At 49.8% G+C, this 23,742-nt stretch overlaps 1 protein-coding gene across 1 annotated transcript in view; it reads left to right on the forward strand.

Annotated features, from left to right (window-relative positions):
* NOP10 (NOP10 ribonucleoprotein) overlaps positions 1-22,883 on the forward strand; it is a 41,295-nt gene extending 18,412 nt beyond the window's left edge. The window contains exon 2 of the mRNA XM_078641325.1: positions 22,426-22,883. Within this exon, the coding sequence (XP_078497451.1) occupies positions 22,426-22,566 (141 nt within the window). The 3' untranslated portion in view covers positions 22,567-22,883. The remainder of the gene's footprint in view (positions 1-22,425) is intronic.
* The last annotated feature ends 859 nt before the right edge of the window (positions 22,884-23,742 follow it).

Below are 23,742 nucleotides of genomic sequence, written 5' to 3' on the forward strand. Positions count from 1 at the left end.
TTTTCCCCGGCCCCCTCCTGGGGACCCGGGCTACCCCGGACGTCAGGGCGCTCCATGCGCCGGTAGCTCGCAGCTCGCGGACCTCGGGAGGCGGGACTTCCGGTCGGCCGCGAGCGGATTGGCCGGCCGGGCAAGAGCTTCCGGGTCGCCGCAAGATCAGCTTTCAGCGGCGCCGGCACACGGAGCTCGCTTCTCCAGGCTCGGACTGCCCCTGTGACTTGGATTTTGCCCACCAGGACCGTCCGAGGGAAGGCGGTGAGGACTCGTTTTTAAAGGTAGGCCACAGCCGCTTTTTCAGTACGGCGGGCTGTGCTTAATAATGCTGGCGGTGCAAACAGGTGGTCGGGGCATGGCCATTGTCCTGGGGGCTGCTCCAGGAGGCGTTGTGGGCTCGCTTTTCCCCGCTGAAGGGAGAGAGGGGCACGCTGTGGCTCCTTCAGGACACTGCTGGCAGGACGCTCCTCGCAGGACACCGAGAGAAGGTGCACAAGTGGCGGAGTTAGCAATTTTTCTGCAGCGCCAGCGCGTGGGGTGTCACGGGTAGGTTGCTGCGGGGGAATGTGCAGAGGGACAGCCGTAGGGCCTTACCGCTGGATGGTAAAATCTTTGTCCAGTTGTATTCCGCCCGACTCCCCCTAATCGCGCTGGCAGCAGGTGTGATACAGGGTGACTCTGGCTCCCAGATAGCAGCAGGGCGGCTTATCGACCTTGAAGTTCCCATGGCTGCTGCTTTGCATGCGTACAAAACAGGCCTTCCTAGCGCTGCGGGCTGTACTCTGCTTTTCCGGCGCTAGATGCATAGTTGCACAAGTGTGTTCCACATATGCCACTGCAGTAGCAATTTTTCGGCAGCGCCAGCGCGTGGGGTGTCACGGGTAGGTTGCTGCGGGGGCATGTGCAGAGGGACAGCCGTAGGGTCTTACCGCTGGATGTTAAAATCTTTGTCCAGTTGTATTCCGCCCGACTCCCCCTAATCGCGCTGGCAGCAGGTGTGATACAGGGTGACTCTGGCTCCCAGATAGCAGCAGGGCGGCTTATCGACCTTGAAGTTCCCATGGCTGCTGCTTTGCATGCGTACAAAACAGGCCTTCCTAGCGCTGCGGGCTGTACTCTGCTTTTCCGGCGCTAGATGCATAGGTGCAGAAGTGTGTTCCACATATGCCACTGCAGTAAAGATAAAAATGTTTGCTACGAGCCTAATTTGCACTTTATTATGCCGTCGCTGTCTCCTTTCCCAACACTTCCAGAAACTATTCAAACTTATCATACTCGCCCAGACTGCTTGGCTCCCTTCGTTTTCTGATAAAAAAAGCGTGAATATAGTACAATTAGCTTACCCTTTGTGATAATCTAAAACATCTTTCGACAAAATGGAGCGGCTTTAGTTTTTTTTGCTTGCTTTGGTGCATTTAATAAATGTATTTACTTATTTTAAAAATATGTTTACAATTTGCTGTTATGGAAATTGAAGTAGAGGATGTGGCATAATAGCCAAAGCCGCTGACTTCAGTGCTGGGGAACAAAGTCCGCATTTCGGGGTCAGCTCAACATCTTGTTTTTTAAATGGCTACTGCATCATGACGTACACGTCATCACACTGGTGTCACTGCAGCGTCTTGACAGATACATGCACATGTGAGATGGAGACGCCAGATACATGCACATGTGAGATGGTGACGCCAGATACATGCACATGTGAGATGGTGACGCCAGATACATGCACATGTGAGATGGTGACGACAGATACATGCGAGATGGTGACGCCAGATACATGCACATGCGAGATGGTGACACCAGATACATGCGAGATGGTGACGCCACATACATGCACATGCGAGATGGTGACGCCAGATACATGCACATGCGAGATGGGCATGTGCTTATTTTCTTTGTTTTTTGCACGGTTTTTGGAAATGCCTCTCGTCATTGGAAAACAAGCACTTTTTTTATTTTTCCTCAGTCACAACAACATAGGCGAAACAATTGACAGAGCTAGAGGTCGAGTTGTGCCTTTGGCTTAACCTATTGCACTTGCCAATTATTCATATTACTGCTGCCAAGAAGGACCACGTGAAGTGTGATAAGTTCAGCCAGTTCAGCCCTTTTTTTATACAACAGCTCTTTGCATGCTGCGATTTATTAACCTATACTTACGCTGTTAACAGTGAAACTACAAGTCCCAGCATGCAGTGTGCTTTTGACTGTAAAGCTAGACCTGGCTGAGACCTCATATGTGATATTGGGCAACATTATAGCTGTGTTGACCTCAGAATGAAGGTGACGCATACAGTGTTAGTATGCAGATTACCACATATGAACACGAATTTTGCTTTATTGCCAAATTTAAGCACCCTCAACTTCATCTTTGACTCTTCAATCTGGGTCACCCTCACACACCCTCTCACACCCTCACCCTCACACCCCCACATCCTCACCCTCACACCCCCTCAACCTCACACCCCCTCAACCTCACACCCCCTCAACCTCACACCCCCTCAACCTCACACCCCCTCAACCTCACACCCCCTCAACCTCACACCCCCCAACCTCACACCCCTCAACCTCACACCCCTCAACCTCACACCCCTCAACCTCACACCCCTTCACCCTCACATACCTTCATCCTCAAACCCCCACAAACCCCCTCACACACACCCTCACCCTTACCCTCACCCTCACAAACTCACCCTCTCTCACCCTCACACACTCTCACCCCCCTCACCCTCACACCCCCTCTTCCCCTCTCACCCTCGCACCCCCTCACCCTCACACACCCCCTCACACACCCTCTCACCCCCCTCACCCTCACTTACCCGCTCACCCTCACTTACCCGCTCACCCTCACTTACCCGCTCACCCTCACTTACCCGCTCACCCTCACTTACCCGCTCACCCTCACTTACCCGCTCACCCTCACTTACCCGCTCACCCTCTCACCCTCACTTACCCTCTCACCCTCACTTACCCTCTCACCCTCACTTACCCTCTCACCCTCACTTACCCTCTCACCCTCACTTACCCTCTCACCCTCACTTACCCTCTCACCCTCACTTACCCTCTCACCCTCACTTTCACCCTCACCCACCCTTTCACCCTCACCCACCCTTTCACCCTCACACACCCCTTCACCCGCACACACACCCTCAGCCGCACACACCCCCTCACCCTCACACACCCCCTCATCCTCACCCTCACACCCCCTCAGCCTCGCATCCCCTCACCCACCCCCTCACCCTCACACCCCCTCACCCCCACACCCTCACCCCCCCCACACCCTCACACACCCCCTTGCAACCCTAACGCCCCCTCACTCACCCTCACATACCCTCATACACCCTCACATACCCTCACATACCCTCACATACCCTCATACACCCTCATACACCCTCACACACCCTCACACACCCTCATACACCCTCACACACCCTCACTCATCCTCACTCATCCCCACACCCCCTCACACTCACCCCCGCACCCCCTCACCTCACACCCCCTCACACCCCCTCACCCTCACACCCCCTCACCCTCACACCCCCTCACCCTCACACCCCCTCACCCTCACACCCCCTCACCCTCACACCCCCTCACCCTCACACCCCCTCACCCTCACACCCCCTCACCCTCACACCCCCTCACCCTCACACCCCCTCACCCTCACACCCCCTCACCTCACACCCCCTCACCTCACACCCCCCCTCACCTCACACCCCCCCTCACCCTCACCCCCCTCACCCTCACCCCCCCTCACCCTCACCCCCCCTCACCCTCACACCCCCTCACCCTCACACCCCCTCACCCTCACACCCCCTCACCCTCACACCCCCTCATCCTCACACCCCCTCATCCTCACACCCCCTCATCCTCCCCCTCACCCTCACACACCCCCTCACCCTCACCCACCCCCTCACCCACCCCCTCACCCACCCCCTCACCCATGCTCACCCACCCTTTCACCCTCACTCGCCCTCACCCTCACTCACCCTCACCCACCCCTTCAGCCTCACACACACCATCACTCTCACACACCCTCACTCTCACACACACCCTTACCCTCACATACCCTCTCACACACCCTCACCCTCACACACCCTCACCCTCTCACACCCCCTCACCCTCTCACACCCCTTCACCCTCACCCTCTCACACCCCTTCACCCTCACCCTCTCACACCCCCTCACCCTCGCACACCCCCTCACCCTTGCACGCACTCACTCACACACTCGCACTCTCACACACTCGCACTCTCACACACCCTCACTCTCACACACCCTCACTCTCACACACCCTCGCTCTCACACACCCTCGCTCTCACACACCCTCGCTCTCACACACCCTCGCTCTCACACACCCTCGCTCTCACACACCCTCGCTCTCACACACCCTCGCTCTCACACACCCTCGCTCTCACACACCCTCGCTCTCACACACCCTCGCTCTCACACACCCTCGCTCTCACACACCCTCGCTCTCACACACCCTCGCTCTCACACACCCTCGCTCTCACACACCCTCGCTCTCACACACCCTCGCTCTCACACACCCTCGCTCTCACACACCCTCGCTCTCACACACCCTCGCTCTCACACACCCTCGCTCTCACACACCCTCGCTCTCACACACCCTCGCTCTCACACACCCTCGCTCTCACACACCCTCGCTCTCACACACCCTCGCTCTCACACACCCTCGCTCTCACACACCCTCGCTCTCACACACCCTCGCTCTCACACACCCTCGCTCTCACACACCCTCGCTCTCACACACCCTCGCTCTCACACACCCTCGCTCTCACACACCCTCGCTCTCACACACCCTCGCTCTCACACACCCTCGCTCTCACACACCCTCGCTCTCACACACCCTCGCTCTCACACACCCTCGCTCTCACACACCCTCGCTCTCACACACCCTCGCTCTCACACACCCTCGCTCTCACACACCCTCGCTCTCACACACCCTCGCTCTCACACACCCTCACTCTCACACACCCTCACTCTCACACACCCTCACTCTCACACACCCTCACTCTCACACACCCTCACTCTCACACACCCTCACTCTCACACACCCTCACTCTCACACACCCTCACTCTCACACACCCTCACTCTCACACACCCTCACTCACTCTACCGTACTCAGGGGCACCACAGCATCACTAAGGGGCACCACAGCATCAATATGCGCTACCACAGCATCACTAAACGCCACAGCATCACTCGTTGCCACCACAGTATCAATCTGTGCAACCATTCAACATCAACTGGTTCAAATATGTTCTCTCAATGTTTCAAGCTTTATTACAAATGTCACAAAGATGTTAAGATTTCACTTCTGTTCTTGGATTTTCGTCACAATAAAATACACTGAACATAATCCTCACAAAAGTTATTTACAAAAGTTTAAGCTATTGCCATTATAAATTACAATAACTTTTTATTTAAGTATTATGTATTTAAAAAAATTAAAAGCCATTGTTATTTGTAATATCAATACATCTAAGTCACGTAAATACAAAACATGTTGCATTACAAATGCTATAGGTGTCACATTTGCAAAAGATAAAAGTATTGGCATTGTAAATGACAAAGCTATTAATTTCGCTATTTTCAAAACCAACACATAAATAAAAAAACTGTCATTTACAAGACCAATAGCTCAAACTTTCATAATGCGAGACCTATTGCATTGCACATGCTTGTTTTTTCCAGTGACTGGAGGCTGTACCTCGATTATTAAAGGGGATTGTAAAATAAAAAAATGTGAGCACTCACAACTTAACCCCTTCGCTGCTAGGCCTTTTCCCCCTCCTGTGCTAAGGCTTTTTTTGGTGTTTTGGGGTAGTGCGCGCTTAGGCCCTTGTAACTTTTTGACCACATAAGGGATCCGCGCCAAATTTGCGTCCTTTTCTTCCAACATCATGGGGATTCTAAAGGCGCCCAGGGTTTGTGGATTCCCTTGGAGGGGTCCCAGAAATTAACCAAAATATAGTGTTTTTTTTGTTTTTTTCAGAAAAATGGGAAAAACGGGCTGCAAATGAAAGCCTCTGGCTTTTTCCCTGAATATGGTATCAAAAAAGGGTTTGTGGGGCTGAATTCTCCATTTTCTCAGCTTTTAGGGAATGACAGTGTTTTGTCAGAGAACCGAAATTTTTCACTCAGTTTTGGCATTTTTCTGGGACATAGCCTATTTTTGCTATTTTTAGAGCTTTCCACCTCCTTCCAGTTAATGGTAGAAATGAGTTTGAAAGCAATAATGGATCCTGGAAAGCTTTACATTTCCGAAAAATAGACAAAATTCTGAATTCAGAAAGGGGTCATTTGTCTAAATCCATGAAGGGTTCGTTATAGAAACTAACAGTTAGATATTGGAATATTTGAAAATTTGTTGAAAACAACGGCCTTTTGTCTCAACGTTTTCACCTATAACTTTCTCTAATTTTGACAGCTCTTGGAAAGCAATATACCGTTACATCCGTTAGACCTTCCTGGTTGTGGGGATATATGGGACTTGTAGTTTCACCAAGAACCCGAAGAACCCAGATCCAAAAACTGAGCAGCAACTTGCAATGGTATTTTTTCATTTACTGGGTATAGTGCACTTTGTCTTGGAAAATGTACACATGGAATAATCTGCATGAAAGACACCTATGTATGTATGAATTGGGTACAAATTATAGAGTTCAGAAACAGTATATAATTGCACATTTTCAAAGTTGGGAATACTCATACTAGCATGAGAATTATTGGTCATTTTTCATAAAGTTTTTTTTTCTACACAATATCTTTCATTCAAAGGGAGAAATGCAAGAAAGCTCAATTGGTAATAACAGTTGATTTACAAATCTGAATTACCCCAAGTGTCCCGATAAAAACGGTACCTCACTTGTGTGGGTCGGCCTTGTGCCTGCGACAGGAAACGGCGCAAAATGCAACGTGGTCACACCTAAATTTTGCAGTTACAAATTGACCCTTTTTTGGCAAAGTGCCTACCTGTAGTTTTTGCACCCTAGTTCTTCCGGCACCTAGGGAAACCTAGCAAACCTATACATTTTTGAAAAGTAGACACCCAGGGGAATTCAGGATGGGATGACTCGACTGCCTACCACCAGGTTTTGTTACCCAGAATCCCTTGCAAAGCTCAGATTTTGAAAAAAAAAACACATTTTCCTCACATTTCTGTGGTGGAAAGTTCTGGAATCTGCGTGGATCAACAAATTTCCACCCACCCAGCGTGCCCCCAGGTCTCCCGAAAAAAATGGTACCTCACTTGTGTGGGTCGGCCTTGTGCCTACCACGGGAAACGGCACAAAATGCAACGTGGTCGCTCCTCAATTTCCCAGTGAAATCTTAAGCTCTTTGGACAAAGAGACTACCTTTTGTTTTTGAGCCGTAGCTCAACCAGCACCTAGGGAAACCTAGCAAACCTATACATTTTTGAAAACTAGACACCCAGGGCAATTCAGGATGGGGTTACTCGTCTGCCTACCCCCAGGTTTTGTTACCCAGAATCCCTTGCAAACATAAATATTTGACCAAAAAAACACATTTTCCTCACATTTCTGTGGTGGAAAGTTCTGGAATCTGCGTGGATCAACAATTTTGCACCCACCCAGCGTGCCCCTAGGTCTCCCGAAAAAAATGGTACCTCACTTGCGTGGGTAGGCATAGTGGCTGCGACATGAAACCGCGCAAAACGCAGCATGGTCGCATCTCAATTTCCCAGTGAAATTTAGCACGATTCGGACAAAAAGACTACCTTTTGTTTTTGCGCCGTAGCTCTGCCAGCACCTAGGGAAACCTAGCAACCCTATACATTTTTGAAAACTAGACAACCAGGGCAATTCAGGATGGGGTGACTCGTCTGCCTACCCCCAGGTTTTGTTACCCAGAATCCCTTTCAAACAAAAATATTTGACCAAAAAAACACATTTTCCTCACATTTCTGTGGGGGAAAGTTCTGGAATCTGCGTGGATCAACAAATTTCTACCCACCCAGCGTGCCCCCAGGTCTCCCGAAAAAAATGGTACCCCACTTGCGTGGGTAGGCATAGTGGCTGCGACATGAAACAGCGCAAAACGCAGCATGGTCGCACCTCAATTTCCCAGTGAAATTTAGCATGATTCAGACAAAAAGACTACCTTTTGTTTTTGCGCCGTAGCTCTGCCAGCACCTAGGGAAACCTAGCAAACCTATACATTTCTGAAAACTAGACACCCAGGGCAATTCAGGATGGGGTGACTCGTCTGCCTACCCCCAGGTTTTGTTACCCAGAATCCCTTTCAAACAAAACAATTTAACCAAAAAAACACATTTTCCTCACATTTCTGTGGTGGAAAGTTCTGGAATCTGCGTGGATCAACAAATTTCCATCCACCCAGTGTGCCCCCAGGTCTCCCGAAAAAAATGGTACCTCACTTGCGTGGGTAGGCATAGTGGCTGCGACATGAAACAGCGTAAAACGCAGCATGGTCGCACCTCAATTTCCCAGTGAAATTTTGCACGATTCGGACAAAAAGACTACCTTTTGTTTTTGCGCCGTAGCTCTGCCAGCACCTAGGGAAACCTAGCAAACCTATACATTTCTGAAAACTAGACACCCAGGGCAATTCAGGATGGGGTGACTCGTCTGCCTACCCCCAGGTTTTGTTACCCAGAATCCCTTTCAAACAAAAAAATTTGACCAAAAAAACACATTTTCCTCACATTTCTGTGGGGGAAAGTTCTGGAATCTGCGTGGATCAACAAATTTCCATCCACCCAGTGTGCCCCCAGGTCTCCCGAAAAAAATGGTACCTCACTTGCGTGGGTAGGCATAGTGGCTGCGACATGAAACAGCGCAAAACGCAGCATGGTCGCACCTCAATTTCCCAGTGAAATTTTGCACGATTCGGACAAAAAGACTACCTTTTGTTTTTGCGCCGTAGCTCTGCCAGCACCTAGGGAAACCTAGCAAACCTATACATTTCTGAAAACTAGACACCCAGGGCAATTCAGGATGGGGTGACTCGTCTGCCTACCCCCAGGTTTTGTTACCCAGAATCCCTTTCAAACAAAAAAATTTGACCAAAAAAACACATTTTCCTCACATTTCTGTGGTGGAAAGTTCTGGAATCTGCGTGGATCAACAAATTTCCACCCACCCAGCGTGCCCCCAGGTCTCCCGAAAAAAATGATACCTCACTTGCGTGGGTAGGCATAGTGGCTGCGACATGAAACAGCGCAAAACGCAGCATGGTCGCACCTCAATTTCCCAGTGAAATTTTGCACAATTCTGACAAAAAGACTACCTTTTGTTTTTGCGCCGTAGCTCTGCCAGCACCTAGGGAAAACTAGCAAACCTATACATTTCTGAAAACTAGACACCCAGGGCAATTCAGGATGGGGTGACTCGTCTGCCTACCCCCAGGTTTTGTTACCCAGAATCCCTTACAAACATAAAAATGTGACCAAAAAAACACATTTTCCTCACATTTCTGTGGTGGAAAGTTCTGGAATCTGCGTGGATCAACAAATTTCCACCCACCCAGCGTGCCCCCAGGTCTCCCGAAAAAAATGGTACCTCACTTGCGTGGGTAGGCATAGTGGCTGCGACATGAAACAGCGCAAAACGCAGCATGGTCGCACCTCAATTTCCCAGTGAAATTTTGCACGATTCTGACAAAAAGACTACCTTTTGTTTTTGCGCCGTAGCTCTGCCAGCACCTAGGGAAAACTAGCAAACCTATACATTTCTGAAAACTAGACACCCAGGGCAATTCAGGATGGGGTGACTCGTCTGCCTACCCCCAGGTTTTGTTACCCAGAATCCCTTACAAACATAAAAATGTGACCAAAAAAACACATTTTCCTCACATTTCTGTGGTGGAAAGTTCTGGAATCTGCGTGGATCAACAAATTTCCACCCACCCAGCGTGCCCCCAGGTCTCCCGAAAAAAATGGTACCTCACTTGCGTGGGTAGGCATAGTGGCTGCGACATGAAACAGCGCAAAACGCAGCATGGTCGCACCTCAATTTCCCAGTGAAATTTTGCACGATTCGGACAAAAAGACTACCTTTTGTTTTTGCGCCGTAGCTCTGCCAGCACCTAGGGAAAACTAGCAAACCTATACATTTCTGAAAACTAGACACCCAGGGCAATTCAGGATGGGGTGACTCGTCTGCCTACCCCCAGGTTTTGTTACCCAGAATCCCTTACAAACATAAAAATGTGACCAAAAAAACACATTTTCCTCACATTTCTGTGGTGGAAAGTTCTGGAATCTGCGTGGATCAACAAATTTCCACCCACCCAGCGTGCCCCCAGGTCTCCCGAAAAAAATGGTACCTCACTTGCGTGGGTAGGCATAGTGGCTGCGACATGAAACAGCGCAAAACGCAGCATGGTCGCACCTCAATTTCCCAGTGAAATTTTGCACGATTCTGACAAAAAGACTACCTTTTGTTTTTGCGCCGTAGCTCTGCCAGCACCTAGGGAAAACTAGCAAACCTATACATTTCTGAAAACTAGACACCCAGGGCAATTCAGGATGGGGTGACTCGTCTGCCTACCCCCAGGTTTTGTTACCCAGAATCCCTTACAAACATAAAAATGTGACCAAAAAAACACATTTTCCTCACATTTCTGTGGTGGAAAGTTCTGGAATCTGCGTGGATCAACAAATTTCCACCCACCCAGCGTGCCCCCAGGTCTCCCGAAAAAAATGGTACCTCACTTGCGTGGGTAGGCATAGTGGCTGCGACATGAAACAGCGCAAAATGCAGCATGGTCGCACCTCAATTTCCCAGTGAAATTTTGCACGATTCGGACAAAAAGACTACCTTTTGTTTTTGCGCCGTAGCTCTGCCAGCACCTAGGGAAAACTAGCAAACCTATACATTTCTGAAAACTAGACACCCAGGGCAATTCAGGATGGGGTGACTCGTCTGCCTACCCCCAGGTTTTGTTACCCAGAATCCCTTACAAACATAAAAATGTGACCAAAAAAACACATTTTCCTCACATTTCTGTGGTGGAAAGTTCTGGAATCTGCGTGGATCAACAAATTTCCACCCACCCAGCGTGCCCCCAGGTCTCCCGAAAAAAATGGTACCTCACTTGCGTGGGTAGGCATAGTGGCTGCGACATGAAACAGCGCAAAACGCAGCATGGTCGCACCTCAATTTCCCAGTGAAATTTTGCACGATTCTGACAAAAAGACTACCTTTTGTTTTTGCGCCGTAGCTCTGCCAGCACCTAGGGAAAACTAGCAAACCTATACATTTCTGAAAACTAGACACCCAGGGCAATTCAGGATGGGGTGACTCGTCTGCCTACCCCCAGGTTTTGTTACCCAGAATCCCTTACAAACATAAAAATGTGACCAAAAAAACACATTTTCCTCACATTTCTGTGGTGGAAAGTTCTGGAATCTGCGTGGATCAACAAATTTCCACCCACCCAGCGTGCCCCCAGGTCTCCCGAAAAAAACGGTACCTCACTTGCGTGGGTAGACATAGTGGCTGAAACAGGAAACGGTTCAAATCGTACGGTGGTGAATTAACATTACCTTATTGCAAAACTACCTTGATTTTGGGGGGGGGGATCTGAATTTGTGGCCCGGGGCTCGGTGGTATTCTTTGCAAAGTAGCAAACCTAAACAGTTCTGAAAACTAGACACCCGGGGGAGTCCAGGGAGGTATGGCATGCATGGGTCCCCCAATGTTTTCCTACCCAGAACTCTCTGCAAACCTTAAAATTAGGTAAAAATTGCACTTTTCCAAACTTTTTGGCGTGGGATCGCCGTGCCGGCAAAAAAGTCGTACCACCCTGCGTTCCCCTTGTTCTCCCGAGTAAAAGGATACCTCACTTGTGTGGGTGCCCCAAAGTAGAACACCCCAAAAATGAATTTTGAAAATGGTAGTTTTTACTCACATTTACGTTTTACAAATTAAGCACCCCAGCCTAAGTCACTTGCCTTTGGCCCACCCACACAAGTGAGGTATCATTTTACTCGGGAGAACAAGGGAAACGCTGGGTGGTAGGACATTTGTTCCGGCAGCGAGATCCCACCCAAAAAAGTATGGAAAAGTTGGTTTTTGGACCAAAATTTCAGGTTTGCAGGGGTTTCTGGGTAGGAAAACATTGGGGGACCCACGCATGCCATACCACCCTGGACTCCCCCGGGTGTCTAGTTCTCAGAACTGTTTGGGTTTGGTAGTTTCCAAAGATGCCTGCCAAGCCCCGGGCCAAAAGCTCAGGTGACCCCCTCAAAAAATAAGATTATTTGGCTAAAGGTAATGTTTTTGTCTCCACAGTATGAATTGGGCCTTTTCCTAAAGCAGCCGCTATGCCTACCCACGCAAGTGAGGTACCATTTTTATCGGGAGACCTTGGGGAACGCTGGGTGGGAGGTAATTTGTGTGAGCCCAGTGATGCCACGCTTTCCCACACTAAAACGTGTGAAAAAAAATGATTATTTCCAAGCAAAAAATGAGGTTTGCAAGGGATTCTGGGTAAAGGAACGTTGGAGGATCCACGCAAGCCATACCTCCTTGGAAGCCCCCGGGTGTCTACTTTTCAGAAATGTGTGGGTTTGGTAGGTTTCCCTAGATGGCTGTCTCGCACGGGGCCAAAAACCCGGGTAACCCCTCTTGCAAAAGCTGGTGGACATGAATTCTCCAGCTTTTGCAAGAGGGGTTACCTGGGTTTCTGGCCCCGTGCGAGACAGCCATCTAGGGAAACCTACCAAACCCACACATTTCTGAAAAGTAGACACCCGGGGGAGTCCAGGGAGGTATGGCATGCGTGGGTCCCCCAATGTTTTCCTACCCAGAACTCCTTGAAAACATAAAAAAGTGACCAAAAAAACACATTTTCCTCACATTTCTGTGGTGGAAAGTTCTGGAATCTGCGTGGATCAACAAATTTCCACCCACCCAGCGTGCCCCCAGGTCTCCCGAAAAAAACGGTACCTCACTTGCGTGGGTAGACATAGTGGCTGCAACAGGAAACGGTTCAAATCGTACGGTGGTGAATTTACATTACCTTATTGCAAAACTACCTTGATTTTGGGGGGGGGGGATCTGAATTTGTGGCCCGGGGCTCGGTGGTATTCTTTGCAAAGTAGCAAACCCAAACAGTTCTGAAAACTAGACACCCGGGGGAGTCCAGGGAGGTATGGCATGCATGGGTCCCCCAATGTTTTCGTACCCAGAACTCTCTGCAAACCTTAAAATTAGGTAAAAATTGCACTTTTCCAAACTTTTTGGCGTGGGATCGCCGTGCCGGCAAAAAAGTCGTACCACCCTGCGTTCCCCTTGTTCTCCCGAGTAAAAGGATACCTCACTTGTGTGGGTGCCCCAAAGTAGAACACCCCAAAAATGAATTTTGAAAAAGGTAGTTTTTACTCATATTTACGTTTTACAAATTAAGCACCCCAGCCTAAGTCACTTGCCTTTGGCCCACCCACACAAGTGAGGTATCATTTTACTCGGGAGAACAAGGGAAACGCTGGGTGGTAGGACATTTGTTCCGGCAGCGAGATCCCACCCAAAAAAGTATGGAAAAGTTGGTTTTTGGACCAAAATTTCAGGTTTGCAGGGGTTTCTGGGTAGGAAAACATTGGGGGACCCACGCATGCCATACCACCCTGGACTCCCCCGGGTGTCTAGTTCTCAGAACTGTTTGGGTTTGGTAGTTTCCAAAGATGCCTGCCAAGCCCCGGGCCAAAAGCTCAGGTGACCCCCTCAAAAAATAAGATTATTTGGCTAAAGGTAATGTTTTTGTCTCCACAGTATGAATTGGGCCTTTTCCTAAAGCAGCCGCTATGCCTACCCACGCAAGTGAGGTACCATTTTTATCGGGAGACCTTGGGGAACGCTGGGTGGGAGGTAAATTGTGTGAGCCCAGTGATGCCACGCTTTCCCACACTAAAACGTGTGAAAAAAAATGATTATTTCCAATCAAAAAATGAGGTTTGCAAGGGATTCTGGGTAAAGGAACGTTGGAGGATCCACGCAAGCCATACCTCCTTGGAAGCCCCCGGGTGTCTACTTTTCAGAAATGTGTGGGTTTGGTAGGTTTCCCTAGATGGCTGTCTCGCACGGGGCCAAAAACCCGGGTAACCCCTCTTGCAAAAGCTGGTGGACATGAATTCTCCAGCTTTTGCAAGAGGGGTTACCTGGGTTTCTGGCCCCGTGCGAGACAGCCATCTAGGGAAACCTACCAAACCCACACATTTCTGAAAAGTAGACACCCGGGGGAGTCCAGGGAGGTATGGCATGCGTGGGTCCCCCAATGTTTTCCTACCCAGAACTCCTTGCAAACCTTAATTAGGTAAAAATAGCACTTTTACAAAAATTTTGCCGTGGGATCGCCGTGCCGGCAAAAATGTCCTACCACCCAGCGTTCCCCTTGTTCTCCCGAGTAAAAGGGTACCTCACCTTAACAGAGTTACTCAAAAGACAAACATTCAAGCACGGCTATCTATTCCTCAAAGACACACACATACAGGTTGGATTTGGCACGAGGGCGAGTGATGGTTCAGTATATAAAATTTTATTAACAAGATATTTCAAAAAAATGAAATGCTCTATCAATAAATAAATGCATAAAAACCGAACTAATGACTCGCAACTCGTGAGCTGTAAAGCCACGACAAGGCACCAACCGTTTTACAGGCCATTCACGCACCTTTCATACCTGATACAAACAAGACCACTGACACCATCTGGAATAAAAGCAACACATTACAACAATCACAATAAGGGACAAGGTACACCCTAATGCAGAAAGAGAAAAAAAACAATTATTACTGCACACCCATCTAATCCGCAAGCACACACACATACTGGTTGGATTTGGCACGAGGGTGAGTGATGATTCAGTACACACAATTGTATACGCAAGTAATTTCACAAAAATGAAATACACTGTGTATAATTGCAAGTATGATAAACTGAACCACTGACTCACAGCTCGTGAGCTGTAAAGCCACGTCAAGGCACCAACCTCTTTACAGGCCATTCATACACCTTTCGTACGTGTGACACATTCAAAACATTCACACCGCCAGCCGCGGACCCATCACATTTCAACACTCACACCAGCAAACAGCGCCATTCAAGGGCCCATCACTTTCACACGCCCACATTTCTGACACTGGAACTACACAAATTGATGGACTGCGTGGAGTGTCACTCAACAAGCAGTGTGTGCAGTGACCAACAGAAAGTAACTACTCACACACCGCCAGCCGAGCGCCAGTCCACCCACACCACCAGCCAAGCACCAGACCATGCACACCGCCAGCCAAACACTCAGCGCACACCACCAGCCAAGCGCCTCTCCACGCACACCGCCAGCCAAGCACCACTCCGTGCACAGACAGCTAAACACCGCTCCACGCACACCCTCCAGCCAAGTACCACTCCGCAAACACCACCAGCCAAGCGCCACTCCACACACACTGCCAGCCAAGCACCATTCCACACACACTGCCAGCAAAGCACCATTCCACACACACTGCCAGCCAAGCACCACTCCACACACACCGCCAGCCAAGCAGCACTCCACACACACCGCCAGCCAAGCACCACTCCACACACACCGCCAGCCAAGCACCACTCCACACACACCGCCAGCCAAGCACCACTCCACACACACCGCCAGCCAAGCACCAGTCCACACACACCGCCAGCCAAGCACCACTCCACACACACCATCAGCCAAACACCACTCCATGCACAGACAGCCAAGTACCACTCCACGAACACCACCAGCCAAGCGCCACTCCACACACACCGCCAGCAAAGCACCACTCCGTGCACAGACAGCCAAGCACCACTCCACACACACCGCCAGCCAAGCACCACTCCACACACACCGCCAGCCAAGCACCACTCCACACACACCGCCAGCCAAGCGCAACTCCACACACACCGCCAGCCAAGCACCAGCCGGCACACACCACAAACACATTTAGAATTCTTTTTTTGAAAATGACACTAAACAAATGGAGATACCTACAAATCAGGTAACACAAATTCTTAAAATAAAAACTTTGCACTAATGCCAATCCTTGAAACAAACTAAAAATGTTTTACAGAATGCAGACCAAGCAATTCACTTTACAGCTCAATCAAACTCCCAATAGTTCTTTTGCGTGTGGTACGATTTAAAACAAGCTGACATACACAATGCAGGCTTAGAAGGACAGTCAGGACAGTATATACGAGACTCCTTCCGCACGCCTCTTCGCCAACAGACTCTGCATCTTCTAGTCGGAAAGTCTCTAGCAGTAGTGGAAGGAATAGATTCAGGAAAGTGGCGATCTTGCAATCTAGCCACTTCCTCCACCACTCCAAATCTAGGAACACTTGCCTGCTGCACAAGTACAAGGCTGCCTATTATAGACTCCTGAAACTTAAGAAAAGTCATCTTCGTCCCAGGACAAGACTTCTGGTACACAACGAAAGCATTAAATGATGCCAAGTGGAACAGATGGATAGCCAACTTCTTGTACCAAACGTAAGCCTTTCGAAGAGCAGCATAAGGTTCCAACCTCTGATCTACTCTGTCAACACCACCCATGAACTTATTGTAAGCTACAATGCAAACAGGTTTGCGCACTTCAGCACCCTGACCCCAAACAGGCACAGGTACAGTACTTTCATCGTGGATAGTAGTCAGCATGTACACATCTCTCTTGTCTGAATACTTCACAGCTAAAAGCTCCCCACATCGCAATGCCGTAGACTGTCCCCGCACAAGCCTTTTGCAAACAAGTTCCTTTGGGAAACCTTTACGGTTACTGCGCATTGTGCCACAAGCAACAGTGCCCACTTTGGCCAACTCCTTGAACAACTGCACACCAGTGTAGAAGTTATCTACATATAAATGATGGCCTTTGTTAAATAATCCTCTACCTAGTTCCCACACAATTTTCTCAGTTACTCCAAAAGTAGAAGGACAACCGGGAGGGTTAATGCGGGACTCCTTACCAGTGTACACCCTGAAATTGTAGACATATCCAGTCTCACTGTCACACAGCATATACAGTTTGATTCCATAGCGTGACCTCTTACTAGGAATGTATTGCCTAAAAACCAAGCGGCCCTTGAACAACACCAAAGACTCATCCACTGCAATTTCTTTACCAGGGACAAAAATCTCAGAAAAACGATCAACAAAGTGATCAAGGACAGGCCGAATTTTAAACAAACGGTCACAATCAGGGTGATCGCGTGACAACGCTAAACTATTATCAGCAAAATGCATCATCCGAAGAAGAAGCGTATACCGATCACGACTTATGACTGCTGGAAATACAGCTGTTACCATCAAGGGACTAGTGGACCAATATGAAGTAATTGATGACTTCCTTATCAAGCCCATCAAAAAAGTTAATCCCAGAAACTTCTTCATCTCTTCAACATTGGTGGGAGTCCACCGGATTGCTCTACAATAGGGCTTAAGGCTGGCACTGTTGGCCCTCAAATATTGTTCTGCATATAAATTGGTTTGCTCAACAATCTTTTGCAAAAACACATCGTCAAAAAACAACTGAAAAAAATTAATTGGCAGAAAATTCTCTGTATTCACTCTACACCCAGGAACACCAGTGAACTCTGGCAATGCCGGCTGCACCAAGCCAGGGGGAACCCAGAGGCCATCCCTATCAACGGGGGGAGCAGCCACCCCAGCCTGCAGCACCGAAACATCTTGCTGCTGTTCTCCAACGGGAAGCCTAACAGCCACAGATACTTCTGGCTGCACAACACCAACAGAAGACGTAGCATCCCCAGAGGGCTCTTCCTGCACTACACCAACGGGAAGCCCAGCAGCCTGAGATGCTTCTTGCTGCACTACACCACCGGGAAACCCAGCAGGCCCAGATGCCTCTTGCCGCTCTACACCAATGGGAAGCCTAACAGCCCCAGATGCCTCTTGCTGCACTACACGAGCAGGAAGACGAAAAGCACCAGATGCCCCTTTGCGCACCACAGCAATGTGAAGCCTTTTGGGTGCAGGCTCCAGCCCACATGCCTCTTGCCGACGTAAAAAGAAAGGAAACCTTGCGGCCCTAGGCAGCAGCACAGGTGCCTCTTGGCCCACTACCGGCAACACAATGTCCTCCTGTACCATAGGCCCTTCATCAGCACTAGAAGAAGAGTCATCATCCGATGATGATGATTCCATGCGAAGAGAAAACTCACTGCCTGAATCTTCTGCCACTTCCTGGGAGTCCGAATCGGACTCAGACTCTGAACCATGGTCCGAGGAAGACTCAAAAAGCAAACCAAGAACCTGCTGAGCAGTAATCCTGCGACTAGCCATTATCCTTACAAAGCAAGAAGACTGCACACACAAGTGAACAACAACCTACACTGTGCAAAGTAAGAAGTAAACAAGGTAAGGCTTTCACTAAAAGATAAATACAATCCAAAACAATTTCACTCTTACAAAATATAGCTACACTCACCAGCACCTACTCTGTTGAGACACAGCGAAAAGAAATGAAATCCCACTAGAAAGAAAAAAAGAAATGACATTAGAAAACAAAGTGCACATCAAACACTAATCCTGAAAAAAAAAACACAGAGCCACACAAACTGCTAGAGGTACAACCTTTTTCAAAAAGACAAACATCAAGGAGAAGTAGTACAAAATACATTCACTTACCAAGCACAAGCAACTACACAAGCTGCAAACAGACACGCAACCTACAACAATCCAAACAGCAAAAGCCTGGAACAAGACAAAAATAGAGAAGAAAAAAAAATTACTACCACATTTCACAAACAATATAACAATTAAAAAAACAACACACAAATTTGCCCCCCAAATTAAAATTCGGCCAGATGGGCCATCAATTAGGGCTTAGACCAAATGAGATTAGATGAGTTTTAACATCAAGACACTGGATAATTTTTTGAATTTTTGTAAAGTGCCTGACCACTTTGGTGCCAGTCAGTCTTTTGCTACTACCAGTACCCATATCACACAGGGGCAGTAAGGACATTCATACACCTTTTGTACGTGTGACACATACAAAACATTCACACCGCCAGCCGCCCATCACTTTCACACGCCCACATATCTGACATAGCAACTACAGAAAATGATGGACTGCGTAGAGTGTCACTCAACTAGCAGTGTGTGTAGTGACCAACAGAAAGTAACTACTCACACACCGCCAGCAGAGTTCCAGTCCACCCACACCACCATCCAAGCACCAGACCATGCACACCGCCAGCCAAACCCCACTCAGCGCACACCGACAGCCAAGTACCACTCCACGCACACCATCCAGCCAAGTACCACTCCCCACACACCGCCAGCCAAACACCACTCCCCACACACCGCCAGCCAAACACCACTCCACACACACCGCCAGCCAAGCAGCACTCCGTGCACAGACAGCAAAGTAGCACTCCAGCACACCACCAGCCAAGCAGCACTCCGTGCACAGACAGCAAAGTAGCACTCCACGCACACCACCAGCCAAGCGCCACTCCACACACACCGCCAGCCAAGCAGCACTCCGTGCACAGACAGCAAAGTAGCACTCCACGCACGCCACCAGCCAAGCGCCACTCAACACACACCTCCAGCCAAGCAGCACTCCACGCACACCACCAGCCAAGCGCCACTCAACACACACCTCCAGCCAAGCAGCACTCCGTGCACAGACAGCAAAGTAGCACTCCACGCACACCACCAGCCAAGCGCCACTCCACACACACCGCCAGCCAAGCAGCACTCCGTGCACAGACAGCAAAGTAGCACTCCACGCACACCACCAGCCAAGCGCCACTCCACACACACCGCCAGCCAAGCAGCACTCCGTGCACAGACAGCAAAGTAGCACTCCACGCACACTAACAGCCAAGCGCCACTCCACACACACCGCCAGCCAAGCACCACTCCGTGCACAGACAGCAAAGTAGCACTCCACGCACACCACCTGCCAGGCGCCACTCCACAAGCACCACCAGCCAAGCACCACTCACCGCCAGCCAAGCACCATCCAGCCAAGCGCCACTCCACACACACCGCCAGCCAAGCAGCACTCCGTGCACAGACAGCAAAGTAGCACTCCACGCACACCACCAGCCAAGCGCCACTCCACACACACCGCCAGCCAAGCAGCACTCCGTGCACAGACAGCAAAGTAGCACTCCACGCACACTAACAGCCAAGCGCCACTCCACACACACCGCCAGCAAAGCACCACTCCGTGCACAGACAGCAAAGTAGCACTCCACGCACACCACCTGCCAAGCGCCACTCCACAAGCACCACCAGCCAAGCACCACTCACCGCCAGCCAAGCACCATCCAGCCAAGCGCCACTCCACACACACCGCCAGCCAAGCGCCACTCCACACACACCGCCAGCCAAGCAGCACTCCGTGCACAGACAGCAAAGTAGCACTCCACGCACACCACCAGCCAAGCGCCACTCCACACACACCGCCAGCCAAGCAGCACTCCGTGCACAGACAGCAAAGTAGCACTCCACGCACACCACCAGCCAAGCGCCACTCCACACACACCGCCAGCCAAGCAGCACTCCGTGCACAGACAGCAAAGTAGCACTCCACGCACAACACCAGCCAAGCACCACTCCACACACACCACCAGCCAAGCAGCACTCCGTGCACAGACAGCAAAGTAGCACTCCACGCACACCACCAGCCAAGCGCCACTCCACACACACCACCAGCCAAGCAGCACTCCGTGCACAGACAGCAAAGTAGCACTCCACGCACACCACCAGCCAAGCGCCACTCCACACACACCGCCAGCCAAGCAGCACTCCGTGCACAGACAGCCAAGTACCACTCTACACACACCACCAGCCAAGCGCCACTCCACACACACCGCCAGCCAAGCACCACTCTGTGCATAGATAGCCAAGTACCCCTCCACGCACACCGCCAGCCAAACACCACTCAGCGCACACCGACAGCCAAGTACCACTCCACACACACCGCCAGCCAAGCACCGCTCCACGCACACCATCCAGCCAAGTACCACTCCCCACACACACCACCAGCAAACATGCCCAAGGGGTCGCTTCCTAAAAACTTTGTGTTAGTGGGCATTTTCCGCCCCCCCTGGGGGCAAAACGGCAAAAAAAACAGGCCGATTTGCCCCCAGGGTGGACAGAAAAACAAAAACACAATCATGTCCACCTGGAAGCGACCCTTACCCAAGGGGTCGCTTCCCAAAACAAACACATTGCCCCAACAAAAATCCCTGGTTCTAGTGGGTAATTTCTGCCCCCCCTGGGGGCAAAACGGCCGAAAAACGGGCCGATTTCCCCCCAGGGGGGGCAGAAAAACGAAAACATACTCAGACCCCACCTGGAAGCGACCCTTGCCCAAGGGGTCGCTTCCTAAAAACTAAAATTACATCCCTGGTGTCTAGTGGGCATTTTCTGTCCCCCCTGGGGGCAAAACGGCAAAAAAAAACGGGCCGATTTGCCCCCAGGGGGGACAGAAAAACGTAAACAAAATAAATGGCCGCCATCTTTGTACAAATCTATATCCCTGGTGCTAGTGGGGAATTTCTGCCCCCCCTGGGGGCAAAACGGCCGAAAAAACGGGCCGATTTCCCCCCAGGGGGGGCAGAAAAACGAAAACATATTGCCAGCCAGCCTGGAAGTGACCCTTGCCCAAGGGGTCACTTCCTAAAAACTAAAAGTATATCCCTGGTGTCTAGTGGGGGCATTTCCGCCGCACAATCGCGACGCTGTGCGCGATCGTGAGGCAGAAATGCCCTGCAAAGAGACATCAGGGGAAAGGAAAATCTCTTTCCTCTCCCCTGATGCCTCTTCGCTGCCCCAAACCCCCGCCGGAGTCCCAAAACCTACCTTCTTCTGAAGCGCGCAGGAAGCAAATGGCTTCCCGAGCGCTGGGAATCCCTGATGATGTCAGCGCGCGCTGTGCGCGCTGACGTCATCAGGGATTACCATGGGGGGGGGCGGGGGCGGCAGCGGAAGCTCTTCCACTGCCGCCCCCAGGAAAACAACGACGATCAGAGAGCCTCGGGGGGAGCGCCAGCGCTTCCCCCGAGGGTGGGGCTGATGACGAGCTGGCCTTGTCATCCGCGCAGGACAGGTAAGCGCGATGACGAGCCCAGCTCGTCATTAGCCCCGAAGGGGTTAAAGGAAACAATGCATGTACATTAAAGGTTGCACTTCAAATACTAATCTGGGCATGAATTAAGACTGCCTTCTTTTCCTAGTTTGGTTTCTTTGATCCCCTCATTTTCACCAAGGTCTGCTCTACCCACTCCTTGGTCTGACCTCACTGGTAACACTGAAATGTCATGCAATACTGTTTGTCACCTCGACTCTTTCTTTAAAATGTACCTTAGTTATGGAAGTGCTTTTGAGCTGGGTCATTGTAAACCTTTGTGTTCTTTTTCTCCTTAGAAAATTGACCCAAACGGGAGCCCAACCTCTTCTGCCCATCCAGCCCGCTTTTCGCCTGATGACAAGTACTCTCGCCAACGTGTGGCCATCAAAAAGCGATTTGGTCTACTCCTGACCCAACAACCAAGGCCTATTCTTTGAGACCTATGATGGAGTCTGTCCCAGTGCATCGTGTCCCATCTCTTTCCGATGACTGCAAACTTTAACCATCACGATTTCCGGATATTTTCTCGTTGCCTGCTTATATTGCTGTTTTTCCTATTTTGGGGATTTTCCCAATGCTTTACCATTTCTCAGCAACATTCCTCAGGTTTCCAGAAACTTAGCCATCCACATTGCCAAGTCGGATGTGAAGCAGTCAGTATAACTTGCAGTTGGATCTCTGGCGTCTTTTCTCTGTTAGCATTAGGATAACTCTTAATTCTAATTTCTGTTAATAAATATGCTTTATTTTCCAACCAGGCATTTTCTTCCTTTTCTTATTTTTTCTGAAATGTACACACCATCTTGTATGCCCCTCAACACCACTATTTTGGAGCCTCTTAAAGCAGCGGTCTAGTGGCCTACTGAGATGCTAACTGCACTTTGGTGGGTTATCATACAAACAAGACAAATGTTTTGCTCATTTTCGGTTTGGTCCTATTCTTCCCAATGGTGCCACTGTGATTATATTGGTGATCTGATGCCACATCCTGTATTTCCAGTTCTCTATTGCTTAAGTTAGGTTGTGTTTAGATTGGAGGGATGGGGAAAGGAAATCTGATCAATGACTATTGATACCAGACTATGCAAAATTCAAATGCAGACTGATTATGCCGTGTAAAATAGTTTGAAAGCATTACACTAGCCAAAGTGATGTGGCCAGGCACAATTAGTCTTGTATGTTGAATAACCAAACTGTTTACTTCTTAGCATATAGTTTAAGCTCCTGAGGTTGTCCTAGAATTATTCCCTTGAGTACTTTCTTAGCTTGTTTTTTTTTTATATAGGGTCATGTGTGGCTGTAGATACACATGCATACTCTTGCCATTTAGTGTTTGGCTCAGACATTACAAAGTTTATTTCTTCGAAAAGAGTCCTAGGATGTGCTGGGCCTCCTCTACTCCACAATGCACATGGGCAACAAATCTACCTAAAGCCTGGCTGAGCCACAGGGAGGAAGAGGCACAATGGGAGAAGGACTCGTTGCCCCTACGGGAGACATCAACAGACAGCAAGGACCTAGCCCAGGAGTTTGCCCAATATTACTGTGCATTTTGTAAGGCGCTGATACATGCCGATGACCAGGAATCTGAGCGATTCCTGGGAGCACTGGGC

This window comes from Lissotriton helveticus, chromosome 5_1, assembly GCF_964261635.1.
Source record: "Lissotriton helveticus chromosome 5_1, aLisHel1.1, whole genome shotgun sequence".
In the NCBI taxonomy this organism is placed as follows: Eukaryota; Metazoa; Chordata; class Amphibia; order Caudata; family Salamandridae; genus Lissotriton; species Lissotriton helveticus.